At 47.3% G+C, this 27,478-nt stretch overlaps 1 protein-coding gene across 1 annotated transcript in view; it reads right to left on the reverse strand.

The window, feature by feature from the left end:
• GDPD1 (glycerophosphodiester phosphodiesterase domain containing 1) overlaps window positions 1-27,478 on the reverse strand; it is a 400,155-nt gene that overhangs the window by 180,978 nt on the left and 191,699 nt on the right. Inside the window, exon 4 of the mRNA XM_078679844.1 lies at window positions 989-1,034. Coding sequence (XP_078535970.1) covers window positions 989-1,034 — 46 coding nt within the window. The remainder of the gene's footprint in view (window positions 1-988; window positions 1,035-27,478) is intronic.

Genomic DNA, 27,478 nt, shown 5'->3' on the forward strand with positions numbered 1-27,478 from the left:
GTTTAAGCATCACACATATATTTATATGAAAAATGGGTACAGCTACTAAAAGGACCTTCATGACCTAAACAAATAAATATAAAACAAATATTTTCAGTCTGTTAGTTCAAACACGATTCTAATCTAACATGACCCACAAAACAAAAATAATGTTCCAATTTCAGGAAACATTTCTGAGATACTCAATAAAGTTGAAGTAATAGATGTGATAATGTCTTCCTTGGTCAATACCTATATCTTTTAATTCTTCTTAAATCGCACTGTAGTATAGGTGCATTTTGTCTGCTGCTGCTTCTTGCCTTAACATCCTTGTGGAGGTTTGGATGGAGCATAACTTTGTTGCTTATACAGGTGAATCACCTGCCTCCAGTGTGAGTCTCAAAAGGCTCAAGTATGTTTACTTGGGTTAAATATTTATACTCAAGGAGTCAAGCTTCTCTTTCCACCTACTGATGGCAAGGCCTGTTTCCTAAACAACACAGTCTAATCTACATTCCCCTGACCATTATTAATTCACAGCACAAATCTCAGGAGACCTCGGGTTTCCAGACAGAAGATTGAAAGGGCATTTCTTAGTTACTTGGTTACACTTGTGGGTGCTCTTCTCTTTATGCACAGTTCAGTACAACCGACTGCAACCTGACGCATGCTCCTTCAATAAATTAACTTACATTTGCAGATGTATTTGGTAAAATAAACGCAGATTATAGAGAAGGGCTGCTAAGCCTATTGCAGCTGATCATTTCCCATTCTGCAATAACACAGCAGACATTTCAGGCCTTTGTTACTATTCTAACCCCAACTTCAACACTTATGTTATAATGTGCTTGATGTGTCTTTTTAGCTATTATACTGCCAAGAGGCATCCAGCGTATTCAATGAGAAACATCTGATAAGTCATATCACTATTTAACACCAACAACACACCCCAGGGCAGTAATTCATAAACAGCACATTCACCAGAAGACCAAAACCTCTACAAAATTACCTTTTTCAAAGGTGACGTCCAACTTGCAAAGGTAAGGTGGCAGGTCCTTTAAATAAATATAACAAAAGAAAGATTATTGTCTTTGAACCTAGGGATATGTAAGTCAAATCCAAACAGTAGTTACAATTGATGGTAGGAGAGAACAACTAGAAGGCCAATGAATGCAGGTAATAAACTGAATACCCCACCTATCTTCTGCAATATAAATTCTTAGAGTACGACTCCTATTATCGATCCCTTTGATGTACAATTGTTCACCTTCATTTCCACCGAATGGGCTTTTTTATACATTTTATTGTAGAATAAACAACAAAATACACGAGATACATTTAAATGCATATAGGTTACATAACATTAGGCATGGTTAACGTTATGCATTTTGCGGGCATCCATATTATTATAAGAGACCAGTCTATGGCCCTGCAGAGTGAATCAGACTCAAAATGATGTAAAAGAACACTCCATATCAAAATAACTCAGAGTTGTCCATGTACCTTCTCGGCCTAGTGGTTTTGGAAGCAGTTGACGTATCCAAGAAGCAGGAGTCTTAGAGAGCAGTGTCATGTGTTTGAATGATCCAGGCCTACAGTCCTTGGAATTTCTATCAAGTATTATCTCAATGGTCAGCATTCCCAAGCCAGGTGGAAGGAGACAGCTGGGTCAGTTCCAGGATCAATTGCATGTAAGAGTTTTGCGGTGCATTATATCCTGTTTAGGAATTTAAAGTGCAGTAATTTGTATATGTAGTTTATGGAAATGAGTTAGGCCAATGTGCAACAGTATGTCCAGACAGTGCCGCTTAGCTCTTAACTCTAGTCACACTCCCACTTGCCTAATGTGGTGTTTTTGTTTTTTAGGGGGCTGTCTGCGGGCTCTGCAGGAAATCTAGGCCATAGCCCAGACACCGAATGTTGTGACCTGTAGTATGCCAAGATGTCCAAGGCATTCCTTCCTTAAATTGTTCGAAGGACAGGGATTCCCCCTCTTTAAACAGATGGCTTACCAGTGGGTTTCCAGCAAATGTGGATGTAATGCCACGATAGTTGGCCAATTTTAGCTTTGATGAGTATAGCAGTCTAGTCCAGTCTTTTTGGCTATAGTCCAGATCGACCAGCATGTGCACTTCTCTGTTTGTATTAACTGTGTGGGTATAGTGAGAATATTAGGGATCACAGAGTCCACGTCATCAAATTTGCCCTGGTCACGTTCGATTTGTAGATGAGGGGATTTTCTTTTGTGGTTGAACCAGTAGGTGGGGTAGTGGGTGAAATTGTGAGGCATGGTAATAGCGCTCTAAAGTTGGTACCGCGAAGCCACTCTTTTTGTATGGCAAGGTGTTAGGTTCCATTTTAATCTAGAGTATTTCCTCCCCCATGTTAATTTAATGAGCATTGGTTGTAAGCTGCCGAAAAAGTGTTTGTTAAGAGGAACCGGCATGGTATTGAACAAGTATTAAAGTTTAGGAAGGACGATAATTTTAATAAGGGCAACCAGGGACAACAGAATCAATGTCCATCTGTTTATGTGATCAGTGAGCTTGACCATGGTGGGGCCATGGGTGTCTTGGATTAACACTTCGTTTTGATACCATTATCCCAGGTATTTAGCTGGCCTCTCACTCCATTTAAGCAGCTATTCCATATTTATCTTTTTGGAGGTGCTGGTGAGTGGTAGTATTCCGATATTCCACAGTTGATATGTATGCCTGAATAACCTGTGTAACTAACCATCTGCCCGAGTATAGGCTCAAGGTTAATCCCCGGGTCTTTAACAAAAAAGATAATGTCGTTTGCATACATTGATAACAGCATGCGCTTCAGAGTGAATGTTATATCTTTTTGGGATTGTTCCGTCATCAGCCACGCTGCAAGAGGTTCAACAGACAGGGCAAAAAGGAAAGGGGAAAAATGGCAGCCCTTCCTGCTGCCTTGCTGGATCAAAAATGGGCCAGAGTCACAGCCATTAACACAGACCCAGGCAATAGTTTTATTGTATAGCAGATTAATGAGATTAAAAATATTCTTGGTCATGCCCATCATATGCAATACCGTAAACAAGAAAGGCCATTCTAATTAGTCAAATGCACATTCTGCATCTAGAAAGACTGAGATAGTATCCAACTCTGTTTAATCTGGTGGATCAAAAAGAAGATGATAAGATCATTGGATGGTGCCCTATCTGACTTAAATCCAGATTGATTTGGCAGCACCAGGGTGCTCATGAGCGAGTTTAATCTGTTGGCCAATGAGTATTCAGAAGGGACAAGGGACAATAGGATTTACAATCCCTTTCATCTTTTCCTGGTTTTGGTACAACAGATAGTACTGTCTTCTGAGTACTGCTGGACAGGAAGCCTAGATTGATGGCCTCTTGGTAAACTCTTGCCAAATGTAGTACTAATATTGCTTTGTATTCTTTTTAAAACTGACGTGAATCCATCAGAGCCCGTGACATTTTCACATAGCATGCCTTCTATTTCAGTAATAAATTCTTGAATTCTAATTGGTTCTGACAGCGCATTCCACTTTCAATCCAGGCCAGGGCCAACCGAAACTATTCTGTCTATTAGGTTAATTATAGAGAAACTCAGGATGCGGGGTTTCCCATGCAGTCATAAAGGTCGAGAAGTGTGATTGACATGCATGCAGAACGTTGTTTGTTCCGGTTATGATGCTCCTCGAGTCAGTTAATAAATTGTGCATAGTAGGTGTGTGGTCGTGTCAGCCACCCCTGCTAGAGTTCTACTGGGGTGCTCGCACTCTCTCTATATCTGGTGCGCTTGCTTCTTTGTTAAGGAGAGCGCTTTCTTACTCAGCTACTTCTCCATACCAAATAAGAGTCTTGTTCAAGACTTTTTGAAGTTTCAGATTTTGATCCTTTGCAAATGTACTCTTGAGTTCTTTCAGTGTAGTCTCTAGGCCTTCCAGTTGTGTCTTGGGTGACTGTAGTATGTCATATTGTTTACCCTGGTGTTGCCTCTAATAAAGCCTTGAAATGTTTCCCAGACCATGGAGAGTTGGGGGAATGAGCCACATTGATATAAAAAAAATTCTATAACAGCTCCTCGGAGTTCTAGACAAACACTGAGTCCCAGAGGACTCTTGATGGTAAAAGGTCATATAAGGGTGCATCTCTGAAGTTCGGGTATATCTAGGAGAAGTACGGAGGAGCTGTAGTCAGATAGTTCACATGACAGATATATTACATCAGCGATCCAGGGTAGAACTGTCATAGAGGCAAGCCAGAAATCGGTATGTGAGTTAGTGTTCTGAGCAGATGAGTAATACGAATATATCTCAATCAATCTGGATTTGTACAGCGCAGCTAATCACCCAGGAGGGCATCAAAGGTGGGATATCTTAGCGTATCCCCCTTTTTTTTTATAAACAAATTTTATTGTGTCAAATATCAAGCACAATGCAGAGCTCCTTAACACAGAAGACATCTGCCATAGTATACAATGCAGAATAATGACATTGGCATTTAGATTATATACTTTCAGAGTTGTAAGCATAAAAAACAAGAGAACATAAACGCAATAACCTCTCCCCCCGTTGCACTATTCCACACCTGCGTCTTGATTGCCACCACATCACCCACTCCAATAAATTTCATTGCTATGTAGTCAGTCTCTCACCCTGCAGGCCTGCATGATTATCCTAATACTGAGACATCCGCAGGAGGCACTGCGTCCAGGTAGAGCACCTGATAGTCTGCCCATCTCTTCCATATCTTGGGATGCTTTTGAGGGCATCGCCTGGCCTTAAATATTGGAATATCCAATTCCATACATAAGTCAAGACCATTCTTCCATGCCGACAGAGAAGGTGGGACCGATGCTTTCCACAACCTTGCAATGTCCCTTTTACCCAATATCAGCCCCAACAACAACAAATGTCTTTTATGCATATTGCCCCCAACACCCTCCATGATGTGTAGGATTACCAATCTTGGTGAGGAGGGGAGCTCCCACCCCAACACCTCTGCACAACAAGCCAGAACCCCTCCCCAGAATCTCGTGAGTACTGCGCAATGCCAAATCGTGTGTATGAGGGATCCATCCTCCCAAACACATCGTAAGCATATCAGGGATGACACTAGACCCGCCCTCCACAGCCTTAGTCTGGTGTAGTACACCCACTGCATGTATTTAAACTGGATGAGACGCAGCTGCATCGGTATCGCTGCCTCCCGAGGGGAGACCTGGGCCTTCATCCAATCATCCCCATCCAGCGGGCCAAGATCACTCTCCTATGCTTCTCTAAGTTTGTCTAACGTAGTGGAGCTATTTTTCACCAGGGACTGATAGATTTTATAAATGTTGTGATCTTGTAGATCTCTCATAAACACATTGGCTTCAATAGGGCTAAATTCGGGGAGAGCCTCTAACCCTGCGATGCTAGGAAAATGGCGTGCCTAAATTGGAGGTATTTATAAAATTGAGTTTTTGGCATCCGATACTCTTGCTGGAGATCTTGGAAGGATTTCAGGACAGAACCTCACATCACATCTCCTAATGAAGAGATTCCTATATTGTCCCACCCGCGAAATCCAGGTAGAGCAGCCAGTTGTGGCAGTCGCCCATTGTGGTGGAAGAGGTATGGCGCAGCGGCCAGGGTGCCCGACTCCTGACCACAGGGTTCACGTTCCGATCTCTGGCTCCGGCGGCAGGTTAGCCCAGCACCATGTGACTCTGGGCAATAGCTTGCTTAATCTTCCCGACGGCCCCCAGCACCGGGACACCTCCGTCGGAGGTAGCTGTGCGCTTTACAAATGCTGGCATTTACATTTTACATTTATTTACATTTACAGTGGGGTTTGCCCAGTCAGCTTGTTTCACCACCCCATCTGAGGGACTGTTTCCACACCTGGAATACCATCCTCGTGGCTGGCAGTAGAGAGTTTCGCAGGGATGACGAGTACAGAATGGTATGAAGGGTGGAATCCCCCACGCATCTTTGCTCCACTGCATACGCGGGGTCCGTCCTATCTCCATATCACTATTCATTCAGTATCAGCAGGTGCGTTGCCATATAATACGATTGGACATCGACGTAGCCATCCCCCACAGTACGTCGGCTAAAAGCAGGTCCACAACGAAACTCTAGGCCCCCCGCCCACAGGAATTAGCCAAGTGCCTCATTAACTAGGCAAAACCACTTAGGGAGGACCGGTCATGGATGATTCTGCAAGTGGTGGAGTAGACGCGGCAGCGATACCATTTTAAAAATGGCCGATCTACCATAAATGGAAAGGGACATGTGTGACCTCACGTACCTGCGCCCATATGGGAATGATATTTCTGTCCCATGACAAGTTTGGTGAGTCCGACTGGAAGACTCCCAGATATTTCACCCCCTCCATGGTGACCTGCACTGGCGATGCTTAAGGCCCCAGTCCAGCCAATCCCCCAAGTACCCACAGGGTAGATTTACGGGTATTCATGAAAAGACCTGAAGACTCCCCAAAAATGTGCATGATGTCCGTTAAAAAGAATAAGACATCATTGGCATATAACGCAATGCTGTCCAAGAGCCCATGTGCCCACTCAAACCCTGTCCCCTGTGCATCTATCTGCACCGACGGAATATGAAGGAAGTGGATCCTGCAACTCGCACCTTCGCTGTAAGGTCCGTATTCAACAATTTTACATATGACAAAAAGCGCAGGCCCATATTAAGGCAACCTAGGAGTGCAAACAGGTATACCCAACTAAGAGAGTCAAATGCCCTATCCATATCTGCCAGTTGAAGGGCAGCTTGTTCCCCTAATCCCTGGATGGTGGCTATGGCAATATGCGCACAGCAGATATTATGGCATGTAGCTCTCTGGGGCATAAAGCCGGCCTGGTAAGGATGGATCAAGTTGGTTATATGAGATTGGAGGCGATTGGCCAAAAGTTTTGCCTCAATATTCACCAATGAAATGGGACAATACGAAGCAATCGGTCTGGGGGTCGGCCCGGTTACTGAAACACGAACACTTCCGCATGTCTCCAGTCTCGCGGAAGGCAACCTTGTCCTCTTGCTTCCTCAACCACTCTAAGAAAATGGAGCCCCAATTTAGGGAAGTATTTCTTAAAAAACTCGCACAGGAAACCATTGGGACCTGACCTATTTATAGAATTCAAGTCCCCCCAGCACTGTGCTCAGCTCCTCCTCCTCCGCGCGCGCATCTGAAAGGGCCCAGGGCAGTAAATTGTCTATAAAGCGGCGTATTATGCCTTCCTGTAAAAGTTCCTTAGGAGTATATAACTCTGCAAAATAACTTGCGACGCTCTATGCAATTAGAGAGGGGTCCCCGGGAACTCATCCATTTGGGCCCGGTATGCTGGGAAGAACCTGGGGGTGTAAGGCTCCCTGACACAGTCTATGGAGTAGTTTACTGGACTTGTAGCTCCACTTGTACATCCTACTACGGGACGCCAACCACGGCAACCGGGCTTCCTCCATCAGAAGGTCAGCATGAGTCTGCAGTGCCAGTACCAGCTGTCGGCGCACCAAACTTCCCCTCTCCTCCCTACCACTCCGCTCAAGTTCCATTATGTGGGCATATCATCTGCTCCTCGTAGATAGTGTTCCTGACGAAGACGTACCTCCCCTGGGTGTCTGTCCATGTCTAGAGTGTTTGTAAGGAACCAGGCGATGAATAAGAATCGCAACCCAGCTGGACCCCGTCATGAAACTAGAATGGAACACTTGAATATAACCATACCTAAGGGGAGACAGCGCTTTTGTTCCCATTAAGTTTGTTTCCTAAACCATCAGGATGTCCGCACGATAGCGTTTGGCCTGATGGAGTGTATCCCCTCTTTTTACTTTGTCTAGCGCTCCTCTGACATTCCAACTCACTATCCGGAGATCCCCTGCCTGAGTTCACATCCTATCAATTGGACCTGCCACCAATGGATTCCGGGACTTTGGTATGTGAGACAATTATCATCCAGTGTACGAGTAGTGGCTTTGTATAGCAGTGACGCAGTGCAAACATCAAACATATGAACCCCAACTCCCCCCGCCCCTACACCTTCAAAACTGCGGAAGTATCTGTCACAGCGGAGGTGACTTGCAGACCCCAACGGGAGTCCCCGCCAATGGATCCCCAATAGCCAGCCTATAGTCAACGGGCGTTCCCTTCGACAAATGAAGTCTGACAAAGGTACTACCCCCCCTTGTGCTGCATTGGTCTAAACATTTGGCACCAACAGCCCCCTGCTTGGGGGAGTCCCAAGGCGACTATGAGGCCGAAGGCCCCTGTTGGGGCATCGATATAGATCTGTTAGGATCTTACAGGATTGAGATCGACGTCTGGACCTTGACCTTCTGTTTCCTTTGACTTTGGGCTTGGGTGGTTTATGGACACCATCGCTGGATGATGAATCTGAATCCATCCTGGGCGGCGTGTGGGGCCGAACCTTCACTGTCTCGTCTGTCCTGTTGAAGACATCCTCAGGTGACTCAAAGAAGAGCATACGTGATTGGTACACCACCCTCAGTCTGGCGGGGTGTAGCAAGGCGTATGGGAGTTTCAGATCATGAAGACGACTTTGGCTGCCAGGAATGACTGTCGCTTCTGCTGGACTAGCCACGTATAATCAGGAAACACGAGGATGCGGGCATTGTTGTAGGTCAGGGGCTCTTTAGCTCTGGCTTGCTTCAGGATCATGTCTCTGTCAAAATAATTTAAGATCTTGGCAATGACCGGCCTCGGTCTGGCTCCTGGAGGTGGCTTCGGCATCAAGGCTCTGTGCGCCCTTTCAACAACGAAACAGCAAGACAACGACTCCGGGGTAAGCCAGCTTGTGAACCACTGAGACAAGAACCGTTCTATGTCACCCCTTCACATCCTTCAGGGAATCCTACAAAGCGCAGATTGTTTCTCCTGGCCATGCCCTCTGTATCTTCCACCTGTGATTCCAGGCCTCTGGTGACCGTCTCCAGCGAAGCAACATTTTTCTGTAAGGTAGTGACCGAGTCTTCCACTTCTGAAATCCTTGTCTCAGTCTCAGTGATATGCTTCACCGTGTTTCGTAGATCTTGCCTGATAAGCATGACGTCGGAGCACACCTCCCCTATCTTCGCATCCAAGGCATCCCTAGACTGCGTGATGGCCGCAATGAGAGCTGCATTGAGCGGCATGCCCCCAGTTGGCCCCCTTCTTCGGATGCCGAGGCCCTTGCTCCGGTGTAGTTATCCAATGTGCTTTGTTTAGCGGACCCTCCCGCCGTTTTGTCTTTCGTCATGTTGCCCTTCGGGCCCTCCTCCCGCTAGATGGCCACTCCACAACCCCTAATTTGAGCTCACCAGACGGCCAACGCTTGTATATCCTGTGCCGTGTGGAGTTTCGCTTCTTGGCTGTTCTGCAGGCAAAATTTGTCCCTGCACGACACCTCCAGGATGTCAGGGCTCGGGCGGAGACCTCCTGCCCACAAGCGGCACTGAGTGCTAACCCGGCCGCTTCCACAGACAGTCGTGTCTCCTCTCCCCAATGGGTACCCTACTGACTGCCTGTTTGCTACTCCCACTCGTCAAGGGTAGTACAGTGCTAGCTGGCACTGAAGTCCCGCACCGGAATTGCATACTAGGCCCGGCTCTTCACTAGGCAGGTGTCAATGTTGAGGACCAGTCAACACCCGGCTGGTCCCACTCTGCCAGACCACGGCTCGTGACAACCCAGGAGGGTATTCCGATGTATGCATAACTAGCCGCGCCAAGCGAAGGCTCTGTTCAATCTTCGGATCCTGCAACCTCCAGTGGGCCAATGTCCAACTCCACTTCGTGTTAAAGCCTGCAGCCCCCCTCGTGCATCATCCAAAGCAATGCCACACAGGGCACCCCTCCACCGAGCAGGTCTACAGCCTTGCGGGGCCCAACCGCTGCATGTCTGGAGGAGTTGATGCCTGTACCCACCTGTGTGTCGGTACTGGCATCTGCGGTAGCACTGCGCAGGCTTTGGGAGTTCACCGCCGCCAGCCCGGGTTCCGTCTATCCAGGGGCCGGCTCAGATCCGCAGCGTGTCTACTGACCACCCTGCGTGCAGCCCGATCCAGCCGCTGGGATAAAAGACTGGAAGGGGGGGAGGGGAGAACGAGGATTGCTCACCAAGCTGCCGCTGAGGTCCTCTCAGCCGCTTGTGCACTCCCTCCGCTGCCACCATCGCCCGGAGACGACCACCAGGAGTCTACACAATCCCAAAGCAGCCCTTCAGTCTCGAATCTAGCTGCCGCCCAGGAGGCCTGCCTCGACGCTGCCCGCAAAGCTGACAGGTCTGTAGACCGCTGGCACCACCACATCCACCGCAGTCCCAGCTCACCGTGCACCCAGCGTACCCTTTTTGTGTTTGCCAAACATCAAGCAGGCCACCCATATCAGGTGTAGTTCAAAGTAGCCTAGCAGAGCGTGAGGAGTTTAGTCTACAGAATGGTCTTTTACTAGTGCAGTGTGTTGCCCATCAATTAGGCATAGGAGTGGCATGATCCAGTATGATTTGTTACATAATTACCAAGAATAGTGGAACTCAAGAGGTTTCGTTTTGGTATATTGTTAGTTACTGTGAAGTACATGTATCTGGCCTACTTCTAGAAAATATTAATTCATTCAGTGTGGTAACCAGGATACACATGTTGTGGGGATTCATCCTTTGACCAACATCTTCTGGTGCTATGCATTCAAATGTGTTCAATACCAAAGAGATGATATATCTTCACATCATGTCTGATCTGAACCATGACGGTCTCTAATCTGCTGGATCAAGGGGATATCCTCCTTCCTTCCTATGAGGCAAATTAATAAGTAGACCTTAATTTCCCTTCTGAATATATTTTTATGTTATAGTCTACCTATCTCTGCATCAAATTTCATCCTGTCAGACCCAAACATCAAATGAAACCAGACCAATTTTGGAGATGTTTGTAGCAGCAGTATTTGGGGGTAAGCTCTGCCATCATCTGGGGAAACATACCAAACCTAGACATTAATGGAAAAAAACATCCAGGAGAGCCCAGGTTGATGTAACTTGCATGAATCCCACTATGTTTTCTTATCCAGAATGTCCTGCAAATCTTAAACTTTGGCAAAGCCATATATTTTCCTCAAATTACAGTGAGGAAAAGTTTCAGAATCAGTTGGGAGCCACAAGATTTCTATCACCCAGGTTTTCCACACATGTCCTGATGAAAACACTACCTCGTTTGTATGGCTGGGCCTACCCACAGGAACAGATGAAAACTGTGACCATATGATGTCAAATTGGTCTTCGATTGGTCACTGATTTGGGCCATTCTTGTCTTAGGCTCCCTGAATTTCGGCTGAGCCAGGACCTGAATAGGGTGGCCATCAGCACGGCAAGTGAGAGGAAATGAAAGATCAAAAACAATGCCCGGGGCAGTGTCATGGATGATGCCATCAGCAAGTAGTGTGGTTTAACCGTGAAAGAACAAAACAAATGACTGAAAAATGAAATTGAAAAAACCTTAGAAATTCACTGAAAAAAACAAAGGTTACAAGGACGTTATAGTAACTTTGCATCAGTTAAATATGGAAATGTCCGATGCAAAGTACAAAGCAACTGCGGGGCCGATAAGGAACAATCTATCTGACCTTGTGGAGTATTGCCTAGTTACGGCTTGCAGCCTTGCCTCAATTACATGTTAGGATCGTCAGTAAAATTGCAAAGTTAGAAGGCACACTTCAAGAGTGGGGAAAAGGTGCCAAAGTGTTCATGACGAGGACGCAACTTTAATGACAATAATTTACCTGGTTTGTCCTGCTCTAGGCTTTTTGTGTCACGTGTGAACCTACAGCAAAACTTCAGATCAAACTAACCAACCTAAGAAAGCCCTACAGAGGACTATTGACTTTTAAAAAAGTTGAAAAAGTGTGATCTTAAAACATTTTGAACAAGTAATCAACCCTTTCTCCAACTCGCTCCATTGCTTGCCACCTGTGAAAACTATCTCAATCTAGGTCTTTTATAAATCTTGTCATTCTCACCACGTGGTAAATTGCGGCTGGTGAGCAGTACCCCACAGAGAAGAAAGCTGCTGAGCAGAACTTCGCCATTGAGGATGCTGTTGAGGAGAAACCTTTCTAACGCTCCTGTGCAATCAATACCATTTGCATAGCGCAGGAAGATAGCTCGCTCCAGCCTATGGCATTTCTACAACATCTTTCCCTTTCAGTTGTCTGTCTCCTTATCCTCGCTCTGCTCCAGTTGTTCCCAGTGTTTCCGTGCCTTTGCTAGTCCCCCTCACCTCCTTCTTTTCTTTCCCAATTGTGTTCGACCACTGTGTGTAGCATTTGTGTTAAATACCTGTACTTGTTTCCTGATTTCGGTTCCCTGTTGCACCACTAAACCTTCCACTGCCATAACGTCCTTACTAGTCTACAATTTTTCTTCTCACCTGTGGCCGTCTTCAATTACCACTTTCATCCTTATCTAGAATTCCTAAGTTTAAAACTCCCACTTTACAAAACACAGCTGCTCACCATTACATTCAAAGTTCCATCAGAACTATCCATGCAGTTCATTCTTTACTGAATACTTCGCTGCCATCAAGACCATGTCTTGCTTGAAGAATTCTTGTGCAAAGACTTGGCTTCAGTCAAATTGGGCCTTTGTTATTCTTTAAAAAAAACAGAGATACTTGTATCCCTTGTTTGAAGGTAGCTGTTTCACATCTGTACTTGACCTTGGCAGAGTCAAACGAACAGCCTGTAAAAGACCTCACTCAATTGCCTGTCGGAGTGTGCCTAAATCCCGGTCAACCACATAAGCATTGGAGTTACTACTGTTTTCTGTAGAATACGGGTTGATAATTTTACAATTCCTGTTCCCTACATCTTATGTTTATAATTTCAAAGTAATTGTATACATTAAATAACAATTTCATTACTTAAACTGGTTTGGGTACTGACTTATTGAAAACTTAACAACTGTGATTTTGTTTTGGTATTGCTGTTTACGTACCACATAGACCTTTTTCTGAGGAAGGCCTTGCAATGTGTGCCATGTTACCATCTTTAGGCTGGATATTCTTCACGAAAAACTAGATGACTCAGTCGGAACTCAGTTCCACAATTTAACAACACAGTTTCCTCTTTGTATATGGAGTTCTGTAAAACCACAGAATCTACAAAACTCCAACACAGAAACATCTCTCCCATTGGCTGTAACATAAGCTTCATGTGTATGCATTTATATAACATTTTTCCACCCTTTCTAATGCTCACATTCTTTTAGGTTGGCAAATAAAAAGCCACTCCATTTGCTATGTATGGTTGCCAAAGTATTATGTCTTTAGGGCTGTCATTGTAGAAATAATTTTTGTGGGGTGATGAGGTTCTGGGTTGTGCTCCAAACCCATTTGTGGCAAACCTACAGCTATGCTCAGACACAGCATGTAGTGGAGAGATGTGTGGTGAAACAAAGTTTTATTTTTGTAAATACTTTACCATGATCACCTTATCAAATTGACTATTTAGTAGTAACTGGGTAAGTTTGTCCATCCTCATCCATCCAGGTGAGGCGCAAGCCAAGCAATAAAGTAAACATCACAGTACTGGCCCTATCAGGTTCACCCCAAAGATGGTGAACCTCAAGGATAACCACAGACATCACCATAGTGGCTTTCTGGGGGTTCACACAGAAGTGGAAATGGCACAGCATAAGTAAAACAACAGCAATGAGTTCACCCAAAAGTGGAGATGGTGCAATTCATGATAACCACAAACACAACTGTAATTATTATATGTGGTACACTCAGAAGTAGAGATGTTGCAATGGAAGGAAAACAACAGGCACCACAGTAGTGAGTCAAAAGAGCTCACCCCCCAAAAGCAGAGATGGAGAAATTAAAGGATAACCCACAGCGAGCAAAGTAGTCAGTCAGTGGGGTTCGCCCAGAAATAGAAATGACACAACACAAGGATAAACCAGAAATAAGAAATACCACCGTAGTTGGGTCTATGATCTTAACTCAGAAACTGAGATGGCAAAACCCAGGGCTGTTAGGACTATTTTGCCCTCAATTCTACTTTACTATCAGAGGTAGCAATAATCCATGTTATTTGATCTTCTACATGCTGGTTCTCCTCGCTCAAACTTTTACTAGTCCTTGTGTTTATGAAACCTCCCACAAACAGCAACTATATTAATGGTTTCAGAAGCCTATATAGGTTCTTGAAATATATTTTCTTGTAATGGTGGCATGCAGGGATTCATGTTCACAATATTAGGCTTTTATCAAATATATGCTTCAGTGTGTTTGTAATAGCTGTAAAGCTGTGGCTACAGTATTGCTACTTTACTTCATACACTGGAGAGTCTTCCCCCAAGATAATGAAAACACCTTTCTCCACCCTCAAGCCCCTAAGCATCACACAGCATAACAATGAACCAACCCATATCCAAAGTGACGGTGTCAATATTTACCTAAGAACCAGTCCAATAATCACATGGCACTAAATAAAAAAATTCTGCATAGGACAACAATTGCTAACCAAACCAGAAAAACAATACTCACTGATCCTAAAGGATTTGTCCAAGGAAAATCTCCATCATCTCATCCAACGTGCAACCACAACCCAGCCCATAACATAGGTAACACCCTCCTCAGTTCTCGCAAAACCACTCTGAAGACCAACATAGAAACAAAAAGCCCGGAATACAAAAGCCACAAAACCAAAGACCATCATGTCCTGTAATTCAAACTCACAGACACCAAACAATCTAGAAAATAAGAAAGGAAATGGAGCAAAACCAGATTTTGAGACAACGTAACCCATTTAGAGGAAATCCATCTGATGCTCGCACCAAAGGGATTCCCTTTTCCTTACCTCACCCAGAGTTGCTGGGGAAGAGCTTCTCCAGCAGCCTGAGGCTTTTTGTCAGTGAATGACATTAGGTACACGTGGCACTGACATCACCATAGGAAGGGAAAGTTAAGAGAGTAATTTGTCTCTTTTTGCTTTCACTGGTGTGTTCAGTGCTTGGTGGCACAGCTCAGAGCACAAATCACAACGCAAGCGATTCCAGCCTTTCCAATGATACTTCTTCCTAGTGGATCCCTGCTTGTGGATTGTCACACGAAGGCTATCTATGAGCAGGGATCCACCCTCTTTCAACCATGGAGTTTGAAAGATGGGGAAAGCCGCCACTCCCTGGCACGGGCAATTGCTCCCTCACCTACTAAGGACCCATTCAGTCTTTCTGCCTTTATGGCAGGAATTAGGGGCTTTCCCACCTTAGGGAGCAAAAATCCTACAAGACCCCAGGATTGATTTTATTATGAAAGAAAGGGTAGGGACTGGCCAGGTCAGACCATCATGCCATACCCCTACACCCAAAAGGCGAACACAATATCTAACCCAGAGGGGACAGCTTGTGGGAAATTTCCCCCAATACACCCTCCCCAGACAGGGGTCAGAAACCATATTAGAATATATATATATATATATATATATATATATATATATATATATATATATATATATATATATATATATATCTCCTAGATTGTCACGTCTTCACTCCACTCAAAATGGAAAAAACGAGCGTGGACCCAAAATTTGTGCAAGTTCTTTAATCAGCCATTGCCGCCATGAGCGTATATATACGCTCCGTCGCTCCATGGTTCACCCTGACTGCTGAACTCTGGACGGGTGCTGTAACCGTACAACGTGAAGGGTGAATCATGGTAAAATGCAAGCTCCGACACGGCAGCACTCTCGGGACACTGTTGATTTTATTAGCATAAGGAGCATATGCATTTCGGCATGTAGCCTTCCTCAGTGCTCTGCTGGGCTGCACCATAGATAACACCTTGATTATAAACAGTTGTTTAAAGGGAAAGAGTGTCACCATCAAAAGAGGACTGTCTTCATTCAATGTCGTATTCCCACAATCACTGGCTGCCATCTTAGCACCTGTTCCGTTGGTACATATCCAGCCATAAACATTTCGTTTTTCAGTTTTAAAAGGTTCTTGAGTTCTCAGATGAACAAGTGCTGCGTTGTTATGCACATGACAGGAAACACGAAAGTAGCCTATTTTGTACTTTCGCTTTGGCAGAATCCAGTCAGTCCTCTGTAAAATGGTTACATCCGCCCTCCCAGACGGTGCAACTTGAACAGTTCTGTTGTCCCTTGCCACTGCCACTAATTCCATATTGTAGCACATCCCAGCAGGGCAAAGTTTGTATGACCGTCCCATCAAAGAAATCGATGACAACTACGTGGTTGATGGAGTAGTGCTGTCATTAGGAACGTGGCGGTTCTGGCAGAGTAAAATAAACGCTCCATGGTTCACCTTGACTGCTGAACTCTGGACGGGTGCTGTAGCCGTACAACATGAAGGGTGAATCACAGGTACAGACCGAACTACTGAACGGAATTACATCAAATTTGGCAAAAAGGTGGCTCTTAGTTCAGCGTCGTGCCTTTTGGTTAAATGGTGCAAATCTTATTCACTAGTTCCTGAGAAAATCAAAAGTAAAATCATAGTGATACCTATGGCCGCGCAGGATCGTCACACCCTGCCGAGCACGAGCTGTATGCTACTTGGCTGACAACACTCCAAACCAGGAAGTGTTGGCAGCCATCTTGTGCCTCAGAAGAACAGAGGCACAAGAAAGCAGAAAAAAACCTTGAAAAACGCAAAAAGGGGGCACGGTAGAAACACCCTGGCCCACTAGGCCTGCTCAGGGGTCCCACAAGGACCCCCAGGGCCAAAAAAAGCATTTTTATTTATTTTTAAATCCGCGAGATTCGCGCACCCAGTGCGAATTTCGGCCGAAATTTAAAAAAAAATTAGCCATATACTTCCCTACACCATCCCCTCCCTTCACCACTGTGTAAACGCACCCTGTGTCCGTTTTAACTTGGGGTAATTAAGTCCCCTTGAATCCTGAGTGTCCCTAGGGTCCAAGTAGCCCACTAGGTACCTCCAGTAAGCGCCACAGAGCTGCGCTGCAGAGAGGTGTAAAAAGGGGCATGGCCTGGGCCACCTGTCTGAAACTCAGCGCAGTGGCACTTACTGGAAGCACCTGGTGGGCTAGTTAGCCCCCAGGGGCCCTCAGGATCGAAGGGGAATTATTTCCCCAACTTAAAATGCGCCTTAGGGTGTGTTTTCACATGTCACCTTGGGCCCAATCCCCTCCCTTCACCACTGTGTAAGTATTCATGCAGTGAGCCAGGCCTTAGCACATGGACTGCTTCAAACGCCTATCCACTATGCATGCAGTCCTCTAACCACCTACACACTTGTCTTTCACACCTTCAATTCCCCAGTCAGTATCCATACACTTCCAGCAAACACCCTGTCACTCCCCTTGCACTCCTCTAGTGACCCATTCAGCACCATGTACTAATCTATTCACTGCGCCAAAACCCAAACACTTATAAATTAACCCAGGCACTCTCCTTGCAGTACAGTAATAATTCAGTCAGTACCCAAGTACTCATGCACTGAGCCATGCCTTAGCACATGGACTGCTTCAAACCCCTATCCACTATGCAAGCAGTCCCCTAACTAACCAACACACTTATAGTTATGCACTTATACATTCAACAAAAAAAACAATATTTCAGGTTCAATATTTTAAAAAACTTTTATTTCCATTTATATTAAAAATATATCATGTAATGTAAAAAATAAAATATGTAAAATTAAACAGTTAAAAAACAGTAGAAAATCAGTATCAAAAAAATACATATAACTATTATTACATTTAAAAATTACCATTTAAAAAACCTCCGAAATTCACTGAACAAACCATAGGTTTCAGACATGTTATAGTTAGGAATGAGCATTTAAAAAACCTTAGAAATTGACTGAAAAAACCATAGGTTCCAGGGCTGTTATAGTTAGCTGGACATTTCACTCGTACAAAACCATTGAAATTCCTGTTATAGTTAGTTCTGCTAACTATAACTTGCGTGCCCGCAATACACTGCTGATGAGGTCACATTACATCATTCATGACATGGTCAGTGACATCACTGATGACATCACTGATGACATCTCAAATGACATCACTGATGACATCATCCACGTGACAATCAGATACACCTCATCATACACTAGTATAACCTTTCATCACTCACTGTAAAATACAGTGTACCATATTTGAATCCATTGACACACCAATACACGTTTCTAAAAACCCACTCAGTGATTCCTAGATCTACACACACATCTAATCACTTACCTATAGATTCACTCATACATGCTGTCAATGATCAATAGAACACTATCAAATATACTTATACACATATATTGACATTACATACTAGCACACATCCTATTCACTTATGCAGTCATCCTACTCACTTATGCAAACAATGGATCATTCTTACATTTACTCAGCTACACACTTATACAAACACCACTTTATTTATTCATATAGATAGTAACTCATACTAAGTGCGTTATAAAATCACTATTACAAGTATACAGTTATACATACGGTCACTCATACAATCACTGAGTCTTATGTATACTTATTTATATACAACAACTGTCACATACACTGCCTTTTATTTTTCAAGTTTGTTGGGCATGTACCATTGTGAGATATATTTGCTCATCACCACACCTATAAAGATATTCACTCACCCAAACAATTGTTATAACATGTAGTCTTAACCTCATATATTTCTACTGAATCAACTATTCACACATTTTTGAGCAGTCAGACACCCCCCACAGAACCACACACACATTCCTTCTCCCATACAAATACTCAGTTAACTAATCAATAACTAATATAGACTTTCACATAGCTAGTAACCAACTGGTGCAGCAGTTTACACAACAACTGACAAAGTGATACAGATATTCACACAGTTTAGTCACTATCCAATATATTTAGTGAGACACTATAAATTAGTCAAATAAACAGTCAATCACACTGCTACTAAATCCTCCATCCAGATATTTATATATCCACTCATTCTTCAATGCAGATTGCTATATATATAACACATATGTGTGAACGTGGGGTGACCGCGGACCGGAATACCAAGCGAGGAGGCCGGATATAGTGGGCAATGACTGTTTATTTTTCACAGGATGCACACAGTACGGTAAGGAGGTATAGAGAAAACGAAGAGGTGGCTCCACTGGATGACGTCTCGGTCTGGTCCGGGTCACGCCAGGGTCTTGGTCCTTCGGGGTTCAGGTCTGGGGTGGTCCTCGGAGGTTTCAGGAGAAAGAAGAAAAACAGAGGAGCCGTTAGTCCCGCCGGACTTTACTAAGTCGGAACTGTTGACCAACACCCGGGTTCGTGAGAGGCGAGAAGCGACAGTGAGGGAGGAAGGTAGGGTCGGGTCTGGATAGGAAAGGCGGAATCAGAGAGAGAGAAAACGTGTCCTGTGAGGGTTCGTGAGGGGAGACTCTTTATCTACAGTGCTATACAGGGCAATTCAGTGCTATACAAATAACTACAGTGACTACGAGAGGCAGGGTGACTCTAAGGGTGACTCTAAAGGGTGTTATCTACAATGCACCTAATGTGCTACAGGAGTTGCTCTCGGGTACTCACACGCTCCACCGCAACTCTCCTGTGAGTTGCGGCCGCTCCCCAGCCACCTCCTGCGGACTCCAACAGTCCTCGCTCCACTCGTCTTCTTCCTCAGTCGCCTTCTCCGTCACCGCTCCAGTCTGGGTCTCCTGCCACGAGCTCGCTGATCCGACGCTCGTCTGGTCCCTGCTTCCGGCTTTTCCAGCGTCCGGGTCCGGGTTAGAGGAAGGACTTCCGAGGTCGTGATGGTGTGCTTCCGGGGAGAGGTCGCTCCTGATTGATTCCTGGAAAAGAGGACCGAGGGGTGGGGTTCTGGTCGGTAAGGATGTTTCTAGGGGACGATGCCGCATCACAATATGTAAATAACTAACCAAACCACATTCACTGGATGATGTCATCAGTGATGTCATTTGAGATGTCATCAGTGATGGCACTGACCATGTCATGAATAATGTAATATGTGACATCATCAGCAGTGGATTGCGGGCGCTGAGTTATAGGTAGCAGAACTAACTATAACGGAGGAATTTCAATGGTTTTGTACGAGTGAAATGTCCAGCTAACTATAACAGCCCTGAAACCTATGTTTTTTTTAGTGAATATATATATATATATATATATATATTTTTTTTTTTTTTAAGAATGTTGCGAGGATAGATATAGGGATGTGCTGCATGCCAGTAGATGGCATTGTTTGGCTCCATGTGGCGTCAGCAGTGCTGTCCAGGACATGTGCGGTGCCTGTATAGGCGCTACCCCTGTGCACTGATATCAGTTTCTTTTGGTGACTTTCCATGCCAGCAGTACATAGCCACAAAGAACACTGACTACTGGTGTGGAAAACAAGGGCCCTAAAGAGGGAGCAACCCTGTACCTATAAATACGTTCGCAGATTGGGAACGATCAATCAATCAATCACTATATTTGTAAAGCGCGCTATATACCCGCGAGGGTCTCAAGGCGCTGAGTGAGGGGGCTGCTACTGCTCGAAGAGCCAGGTCTTGAGGAGTCTTCTGAAGGTGAGGAGGTCCTGGGTCTGCCGTAGGTGTGTGGGAAGGGGGTTCCAGGTCTTGGCGGCGAGGAAGGAGAATGATCTGCCGCCGGAGGTCGCCTGGTGGATGCGGGGGACTGCGGCGAGGGCGAAGTTGGCTGAGCGGAGCTGGCGGGTAGGGGTGTAGAAGCGGAGTCAGTCGTTGAGGTAGGCTGGTCCGGTGTTGTGGAGGGCTTTGTGTGCGTGGGTGAGTAGTTTGAAGGTGATTCTCTTTTCGACGGGGAGCCAGTGAAGATCTCTCAGGTGGGGGGTGATGTGGTTGCGGCGAGGGATGTTGAGGATCAATCGAGCAGAGGCGTTCTGGATGCGTTGCAGTCGTCGCAGGTGTTTCGCCGGGATGCCTGCGTAAAGTGTGTTGCCGTAGTCTAGCTTGCTGCTGATGAGGGCCTGGGTCATAGTCCTTCTTGTTCCGGTGGGGATCCACTTGTAGATTCTGCGGAGCTTGTGGAGTGTGTTGTAGCAGGAGGAGGAGATGGCGTTGACCTGCTTTGACATGGTGAGGGAGTAGTCGAGGATGATTCCCAGGTTGCGTCCGTGGTCGGTGGGAGTAGGTGCTGTTCCTAGCGTGGTTGGCCACCAGGTGTCGACCCACGATGGGTGAGTTGGTAAGGAATTGGCAGCTAGATAGACTCCTTACCAAATAAAGAATTACCGGAGGTAAGTAAATTGTTCAACTGATAGAGAATTCTAGCCGCAAATTCTTTACCTTAGAATGGATACCCAAGCAATACCTCCCTGGTGGTGGATCAGTGAACAGGATTGAAACCAGAAAGTCCTGCAGGACCGAAGAGGCAAAGTGCCCATCCCAACGGACCTTATTGTTCAGGCAGCAGTGTTTGGTAAATGCGTGCAGCGACACCCAAATCGCTGCCTGGCAGATGTTCACAACTGGAACTCCGCAGGCTAACGCTGTGGTCGCAGCCTTAGCTCTAGTGGAATGAGCACACAAACCCTCATGGGGTTGCTTCTTGGCAAACTTGTATCAAACAAGATGGCCAATGGAAGGTCGTGCCTCAAATAGACTCCGCAGCTTGGAATCATTTTCCAGTTAATATCCCTGTATTGGCCAGCCATCGCCATCTTACCTCAGCTGCCATCGTCTCACTTATTGCCTTGCTGCTCCTCGTTTGTCTCCAGCTACAAACCGGTCCCTAGAAACTGTCCTCTAGAAGTGACTGGGCTCCCGACTTGCCTCTTCCCGTATGGAAGGACCGCCCCAATGCTGACTGTACCATTACAAGGAGTTGCACAGTTACAGTCCTCTCACCACACTTGGTCTTCAGAGGTCCTAAGAAGGCTTAGGGCCATTCACCAAAGAGGTATGGTGCCAAATGGTGTTAAGGAAAAGTCCACCATCTTGCCGATCTCAGGCATTGGAGCGCCTGCCTGGATACGGTGACTGCCACCCGAACTGTAACTCTGAGATGCTGATTTACGCACTGCTCGTCATGCTGAGAAGGGAAAGCACCGAAGTACACACTCTACAGTTTCTGTGAATCAATGGAACAAGTTAACATGTAAGTCAGATTCCTCTGTTTATTAGTTACAAACTTCTATGCATGGCATGAACATTTTCACCACAGAAGCGGCTGACGTGTTTGGTCCGCAGGACTTTAAGGCTAAAATAATGTCCAACTACCAAGCTGATGGCCCGTGACCAAAGGCACATTTGCCACACTTCAGGAGTCCTTCAAATTGGAGACAAAAGTACGCTAGTTATAAAAGAATCATAGCAATCGCGAAGAAGCAACTGCTGCCAATCCGTACAATGTAGGCACATCGTACAGGGGTTGCTGCAAAATTGAATCAGCTCCAATACCCAACGGGACAGTGATAAGCCTACCTACATCTGTAACACTGCAATTACATGTCAGACATGCTAGATACGATTGCTCTGAAGCAGCTAAAAAGAATACCCAGGAGATACTCCAAACCCGGTTCAACTGCAAACTAAACGAGAAAAGACTAGTTAAGGCTTGCTGAGAGATCATTGAGATCCTCTCCCTCCATCCCACATCTCAAGCACCTAAGGTCAACAAGAAGTTCCAACAATCAATACATCTGAAGTTCAAAAGCAGCATAATTTAGGGCACAACTAGACAATGCTAAAAACAGACCCTAAAAAATATTTGAAATCGTCAAACAACAAACAATTTGCCAATCTAACCACCACTCTGTAGATACTGGGTAAATGCCAAGCAGAAATGAGTTCTCCACCTATTTCATTGAAAAAACAATGAGGGTTGAATCAGAACTGAAAATCGCCTCTCAGCATATGCTAAACCAGATCCAGCCCAGTTTTTTGCCAGTGCAACACTTGGTGAGATCCCCTCATACTGATTATACTACAAAAAATAATGCTACTTAGAATGTCTTCAAAATCATGGATGAAGCTGATATACTCACAACAATAACATCAATAAAACCCTCAAACCACTTCAATGATCCTCTCTCCGCCAAGCTCATCAAAGAGCTTAGATCTTCCATACTCCCTTTATGGTCTAACATCGTCAATGAATCTGTCTTCCAGGGCATGCTTCCTGATTGCTTAAAGGTAAGACAGGTCACCCAAAAAACAAAAAAAACAAATGCGGACCTGTCCGACCTCAACAATTTCCGTCCAATTGCCAACATCTCGACTCTAGAAAACATACTAGAGAAATAAATACAATCAATCAATCATAGCATTTGTAAAGTGCACTACATACCCGGGAGGGTCTCAAGGCGCTAAGGGGGGGTGTGGGGGGGGGACGCTGCTACTGTTCGAAGAGCTAGGTCTTGAGGAGTCTCCTGAAGGTTAGGAGGTGTTAGGTCTGCCGTAGGCGGATGGGGAGGGTGTTCCATTTCTTGGCGGCGAGGTGGGAGAATGATCTGCCACCGGCGGTCACTCTTCATATGCGGGGGACGGTGGCGAGGTCACGGTCTGCGGAGCGGAGCTGGCGGGTGGGTGTAGGGGCTGAGTCGGCTGTTGAGGTTCGCTGGTCCGGTGTCGCGGAGATCCTTGTGTGCGTGGGTGAGGAGCTTGAAGGTTATCCTCTTGTTGATGGGAAGCCAGTGCAGGTCCCTCAGGTGGGGTGTGTTGTGGCTGCGGCGGGGGATGTCGAGGATCAGGCATGAGGAGGCGTTCTGGATGCTTTAGAGCCATTTCAGGAGTTTGGCCGGGGCTCCTGCGTAGAGTGCGTTGCCGTAATCCAATCTACTGCTGACGAGGGCCTGGGTGACCATCCTTCTAGTTTCGGTGGGCATCCACTTGAAGATCCTGCGAAGCATGCGGAGGGTGTTGAAGCAGGAGGAGGAGACGGCGTTGACCTGCTTCGTCATGGAGAGTGTGGAGTTGGGGATGACCCCTAGGTTTCGTGCATGGTCTGTGGGTGTAGGGGGTGCTCCTAGTGCCGTCGGCCACCAGGAGTCATCCCAGGCCGAAGGGGTGGGACCGAGGACGAGGACCCTCGTCTTGTCCGAGTTCAGCTTCAGTCGGCTGTTCCTCATCCAGTCAGCGACGGCCTTCATTCCTTCGTGGAAGTTGGTTTTGGTGGTGTGGACGTTGAGCAACGTTGGGCTGAGGGATGAGCCTTGGGGTACGCCACAGATTATCTCGGTGGCTTCGGAGGGGGGAGGCAGACGCTCTGGGTTCTCCCGGAGAGGAAGGAGGCGGTCCAGTCCAGGGCCTTCTCTTGGATTCCGGTGTCGTGGAGGCGTGCTCTTAGTGTGCGGTGGCAGACTGTGTCGAAAGCGGCTGACAGGTCCGTCCAGGAGGATGAGGGCCGCGGTTTCTCCGTTGTCGAGCAGGGTCCTGATGTCGGCGGCGGCGGTGATGAGGGCGATTTCGGCGCTGTGGTTGCTGCGGAACCCGGACTGGGACAGGTCCAGGATGTTGTTTTCTTCGAGAAAGCTGGTGAGTTGTTTGTTGAGATGGGTCAGAGGTTTTTGAGGTCCTTGGGGTCTGCCTTGGGTTTCTTGAGTAAGGCATTGATATCTGCGTGCTTCCAGCTCTTCGGGAAGGTCGCTGTCTCGAAGGAGATGTTGATGGTTTTCCAGAGGTGGGGTGCGATTGTGCTGCTGGCTTTGTTGAAGATCTGGTGTGGGCAGGGGTCTTCCGGGGATCCGGAATGGACGGTGTTCATGACCTGCAAGTCTGCAATCACTTTAAGCAGTTTCAACTCCTAGACCATTGCCAATCTGACTTCAGATTGGGACATAGCACTGAAACAGCTCTAACACACATTGTCGCTGATGCCCTGAGATAGCCAGATCAGAACAATTCCTGCCTGCTTATTCTTCTTGATGCCTCCTCTACATTTGACACAGTCAAACTTGACACCATGATTGCACTCCCTGAGAAAAGGATTGGGCTATACGACCACATTTTAAACTGGTTTGCTTCTTACCTTCATGATAGAGCTCAAAGACTTAAACTCAACCAAACCGTATTTTACAGTACTCCGGTCGCTATTGGAGTTCCTCAATGATCCACACTCTCACCCTCGTTATTCAACTTATTCATGGAACCTCTTACTGAAATTCTGAAGCTCTCAAACATTCATTATCACATGTACACTGATAATAGACAACTGTATTTAAAAGTTTGCTCACCGGGGCGTGGCTAGACCGGCGATGTGAGCAGACGCGCTCTTGCGGAGCTCCTGCCGCCGCTGGCCCTTTCATGTGCATTTAAGGCGGATCTAGGGGCAACCGGGCCCCCCCTGCGACGCCCCTGTATGCTGGCTGACTGAGGCGGCGATTTTTTGGGACCATCAGCGGTACGGCAGTAACCGGGGAGACCCTGTGAGGCAGGCGACCGGCTTGGCGCGAACACAGCCTACCTTCCGCCATCTTGGGCTACTGCGGAGGCGGCTAGCTGCCGAGCCGGGAGACGCAGCGGGTGCACCTACGGACTCCTGCCACGAGATCCGCAGTCCGAACCTACATTTGGGTGCTCTCATCTCCCGCCGCGCCCCGGTGTTGAGGAGCTGTGCCGCGGCGGAGGGCTGGACGGCGCTCGGGCAGAGGCAGTGACCCCGGGGCGCCTCTTGAAGCAGACGGCGCCCGCCATTTTCAGGATCCGCACAGTGGAGCACCGGTTCTGTGGCGGCCCGGCTGATCTGCGCAGCTGGGAGCGGTGAAGGTGAGCTGCTGCTCTTAGCGCTGCCCGGGGATGATCTCTCCCCCTGCTGGCCCTGCTGCCTCTTGAGGGACCGTGACATCGGCGACCCCCCCCCCGTTTCTGCCGACGAGTGACTGGTGGAGGTAGAGCGCGGGGCCCTGGTGGTGTGGGGTGCCTGTCGATCTGCCGGAGTGGTGCACTGTGGATTTGGACTACTCCCTCAGCGTGGACCCCGGACTGTGGGGCTGGAGCAGAGGCCTCGTTCTGCGACGGTGTGATTGGCTGTAGGGTGCTGCTGCCAGGTGGGTCCTGCGGACAGAGTTTGGCCCCTCCTCCGGGCCTGGCTCCCACGAGCTATTTCAGACGGAGATTCCGACTCACGGCGACGCTCTGCGGCCTGAGACGACCTCCCCGGGCCTACAAGGACGATCAGACGACGGCCCCCAAAGATAATCCTGTGACAGCCATGTGGGGCAAGACGGGGGCGTCGGCGGCTGGAGAGGGCCCATCCAGGGGATCGGTGGATTCCCCACCAGTTACGCAGGCGTTCATGGCCAGCTTTATGTCCGAACTCAAGGCAGAGATTGGCTCCCTGAGAACGGAGGTGCAATCGTGCGTCACGGAACTCAAGCGGGAGGTCGTGGAGTTGGGAGATCGAGTGGATAGTCTGGAACGGACTATGGACACGCGCACGGAGGACCAGGAACACTTGTGGCAGCGCCTGTCGGCCCTGGAAGAGCAGAACATTGAACTCCAGATCAAGCAGGAGGATTTGGAAAACCGGGGCCGGCGCAACAACCTCCGTATTCGCGGCGTGCCACTCGGAGCGGAAGGGAAGGATGTACTGGAATATGTGGCGCAGCTACTTCATGAGGTGCGAGGTGACGAGGATGTGTCACCCCCCACTCTCGACCGTGCACATCGGGTGGCGGCCCCTGCTGGGAGGTCGGGCCTCCTCCCGGATATTCTCACGAGGGTGCATTTCTTTGTGGAGAAAGAAGAGATATGGAAATGCGCCAGGGACAAGCCGGACTTGCAATACCAGGGGCACAAGATCCAAATTTTTCAGGACCTGGCGCCCAACACCCTGAAGCGGCGGCGTGCTTTCCGCCCGGTGACGGAGAAGCTGCGAAACATGAACATTCCGTACCAATGGGGCCATCCATTTGCACTTATCTTCCAGTGGGAGGGGAGACGCAAAGCTCTGCGATCGTACGAGGAGGCGGCGAGACTTCTCAAAATCTCGGGCTCTCCTCCAGAGAGTCCTTCTAAGCATTCATCCCGCAAGAGAACGCCATCTGGGCCGAACTGGACCACGGTGCCGCGGAGACGGCGTACACCGCCTACTGATGTGCCTACGAACAGCCAAGCTCGGCAGGACGTTATAGCCCAAATTAGAGCTTTGGAGGAGGCAGACCCTGACCCTGAGGAGTGCTCCTCCACGGAGCGTCCCCCTGCGCCGTGATGATGGCGGGACATTTACTGCAATCAGCTCGAGGTACTGTTATCCTATGCTCCACCAGCAGGGCCGGGGGTTGTCAGTTGGGGGGAGGGCCCGGGTGGGCTCCTGATCCCTCACTGCTGGGCCTGGGAGGGTGGGGGCTCCATACCTCCTAGTACTTTCTGTCAGCCATGTCCCTCTGGTGCTGCCCCCTGGGGAGTGACATCCCGATGGACATTCGAACCCGTGGGTGTAGGATGCCCTATTCTGGGGACAGCGAACTCTGGCCCTGTTGGCCACACCTTTTTGGTTCATACTTCCAGCCTCAACGGCTGTGGCCTGTTTGGTTTTTGTATCCGACTCTCTTTTTTCCC

Source organism: Lissotriton helveticus, chromosome 3_1 (genome assembly GCF_964261635.1).
Source record: "Lissotriton helveticus chromosome 3_1, aLisHel1.1, whole genome shotgun sequence".
NCBI lineage: Eukaryota > Metazoa > Chordata > Amphibia > Caudata > Salamandridae > Lissotriton > Lissotriton helveticus.